Source organism: Triticum aestivum, chromosome 7D, assembly GCF_018294505.1.
Source record: "Triticum aestivum cultivar Chinese Spring chromosome 7D, IWGSC CS RefSeq v2.1, whole genome shotgun sequence".
Classification (NCBI taxonomy): Eukaryota; Viridiplantae; Streptophyta; class Magnoliopsida; order Poales; family Poaceae; genus Triticum; species Triticum aestivum.
This window is the reverse complement of record NC_057814.1, coordinates 251043805-251046084: the sequence shown is the minus strand read 5'-3', so window position 1 is coordinate 251046084 and position 2280 is coordinate 251043805. Positions and strand designations below refer to the sequence as shown.

Below are 2280 nucleotides of genomic sequence, written 5' to 3'. Positions count from 1 at the left end.
GTGGTCGGAGGGTGTGTTTGGTGCTACGAGGATGTGGAGTTCATGCTATGCTCGCTATTCGGCGAGTTGTAGTTCTCTTGCATTGGTATTTCTGCCTTCTATAAAGTTACGATGTCTAAGTATACTCTCGAAGAAGAAAAATCTTAGTTTCCAATATCGTTGGTAAAAAAGTTATGATATGTCTATGCAAATTTTAGTTTCTTTATTGTAGATGTGTGAAAGAAACAATTTAGAAATATCAAGTGCTGAATATTGTAGTAAAAATCCTAGTATAATTGGTACTTGAGAACAAGTCCAGTACAATTAAGGAAGATCGTTGTGAAACTAATATGACGATAATAGTTGTATAATTATTCAGAAATATTTCCTCCGTCCCATAATATAAGAGCGTTTTTGACATTCGCTCTTATATTATGGGATGGAGGGAGTACACAAGTATGACATACATACATCTGTGACTTTAACGGGAAAAACATGCATCTGTCATATACCATGTTTAACCGAGTTATGTAGTAGTACTAGACATTTGGAAGCCCACTAAAAGCGCATTGAAAGCTCAGTCACGAAGAAACAAACCAATCGAAGGCCCCGGACGTCTAGAAGCTCCGGTTGCTCATTCGGCTGCGGACCCGCCGTATGAACATGTCAGCGGCGTGGTCGATCTCCTCCTCGATGTTGAACTCCATTCCGTCCCCTTCCCTGCACCTCCTGATGACGTCCATCACCGACGGCTCGTCGTCAGGCAGCCGATCTTCCTCCATTGCCTCCGCGCCACCACCGCGTTCGTCGTCAACATCGTCGCCCTCCTGGAGGTTGCAGTCGGCATCGTCGTCGTCGAACAGTGAGTGCGTCCAGTCCGGGTAGCCGCAGTGGCCATCATCGTCGTCGCCGACCACTTCTTGCAACAGCTCGGAGAGGCCTGGGACGTCGACTCCATGCATCGCGGCCTGCCCGTCCTCCTCCGCCGCCATCGTCGACGAGGCGAGGGCCTTGCGGTGGTCGTGCACCGGGTCTCTCTGGCGGCCCGGCATGAGGGCGCGGAGGTGGCGCGACACGGTGCCGACCATTGCCGTCCTGTGGCGGAGCGAGGCGAGGAAGAGGAGCCGCGCCCTGAGGACGTCGGCCCTGCCCCTCAGCGCCCGCACCGCCTTCCTCAAGAAGTCGGCAGCCTTGCTGATCTTCGTCTTGGCCTTCATCTTTTTGGCTAGCTTCTTTCGAACTCCTTGACTACCTAGCTAGTTCTGAAGCGGGTGCAGGAATGCAGACAAGAGAGAACAAATTGGTGCTGCTGGTTGTAAATTGCAATTAGCGAGTGCGTGTGTGGTACTGGTAATGGCGAGACTGAAGTGTTGATGCATGGGACATGTGCCTTGTTTTAAGGACACGGGAGCTCAATTATTTATAGATGCAGGCAGCTAGCCAACTCAGGTTAACAGGGAAGGTCAAAAGAAGGAAAGGTACCAAGAAACTTGGGAGCTCGACAAAGCAAAAGCCTCGCAGCAAGAGAGGCACTGTCCAATCAAACTCTTCCATGGACCAAAAGCTCTTTTTGAGGAGTGCACTTCAGGAATGCATTTTACCTTTCGGGTATGGATGTCCACTCCATATTCAAACTACATCTATATCCAACTCTAGAAAGTTGGGAAATACTTTGATATGTTTGAAAGAAAAAGAAAATATAGTATTTCAAACATTCTCCATCCATTATAACGGAATCCGTGTACTTTTGTGTAAAACCACTCAAACTCTGAATATTTGTCATTGACAAACAAAAATCTCTATTTTTTCACGAATACGCAAAGATTGTGTATCATTGCATTGATAGGAGAGAAGAATGAGTACAAAGTGTGGCTACATGAGCATCACGTACATGAGCTGGCATGAGCTCAGGAGACCAGAGCCGAGGGACAAGGGTTTGTCAGCCGAAACAAAAAATATGGAAAACTATCTCTTGGGTAACATAGTGGCCAATCGCTGGCCCCGGCACTGGCCCAGAGGCGGACGTCTTCTTTTATGGACTACACGAGATGCGAGACCGAAGGTCGTTGCGCATAAAAAATGCATCCGTTCCGGTGTCTCCATAGTCCTCTGGCAGTGAGCGTGATGGAGGAGAGTCCCTTGCGGAGTGCGGGGGGGGGGGGGGGGGGGGGGGGGGACAGCAGGAAGCAGCCCACCATTCACCGAAGGACATGTCGATGTGGAGGGCAAAGTAGCCGTAGATCGGCACCATGAGAGCACCTCGTGCCCAACATGTCGAAAGTGTGTTCATTTGTATGGAGT

General features: G+C 49.2%; 1 protein-coding gene across 1 annotated transcript; it reads right to left on the bottom strand.

Annotated features, from left to right (window-relative positions):
* Positions 1-470: 470 nt before the first annotated feature.
* Positions 471-1345, bottom strand: LOC123163875 (uncharacterized). Its single transcript, XM_044581274.1, has one exon. The coding sequence runs from the start codon at positions 1194-1196 to the stop codon at positions 597-599; it is 600 nt and encodes a 199-aa protein (XP_044437209.1). The 5' UTR covers positions 1197-1345; the 3' UTR covers positions 471-596.
* Between the last annotated feature and the right edge of the window lie 935 nt (positions 1346-2280).

What these genes read in the sequence shown, in the direction of transcription:
- LOC123163875 (XM_044581274.1), bottom strand. Translation starts at nt 1,196, where the DNA reads ATGAAGGCCAAGACGAAGATCAGCAAGGCTGCCGACTTCTTGAGGAAG.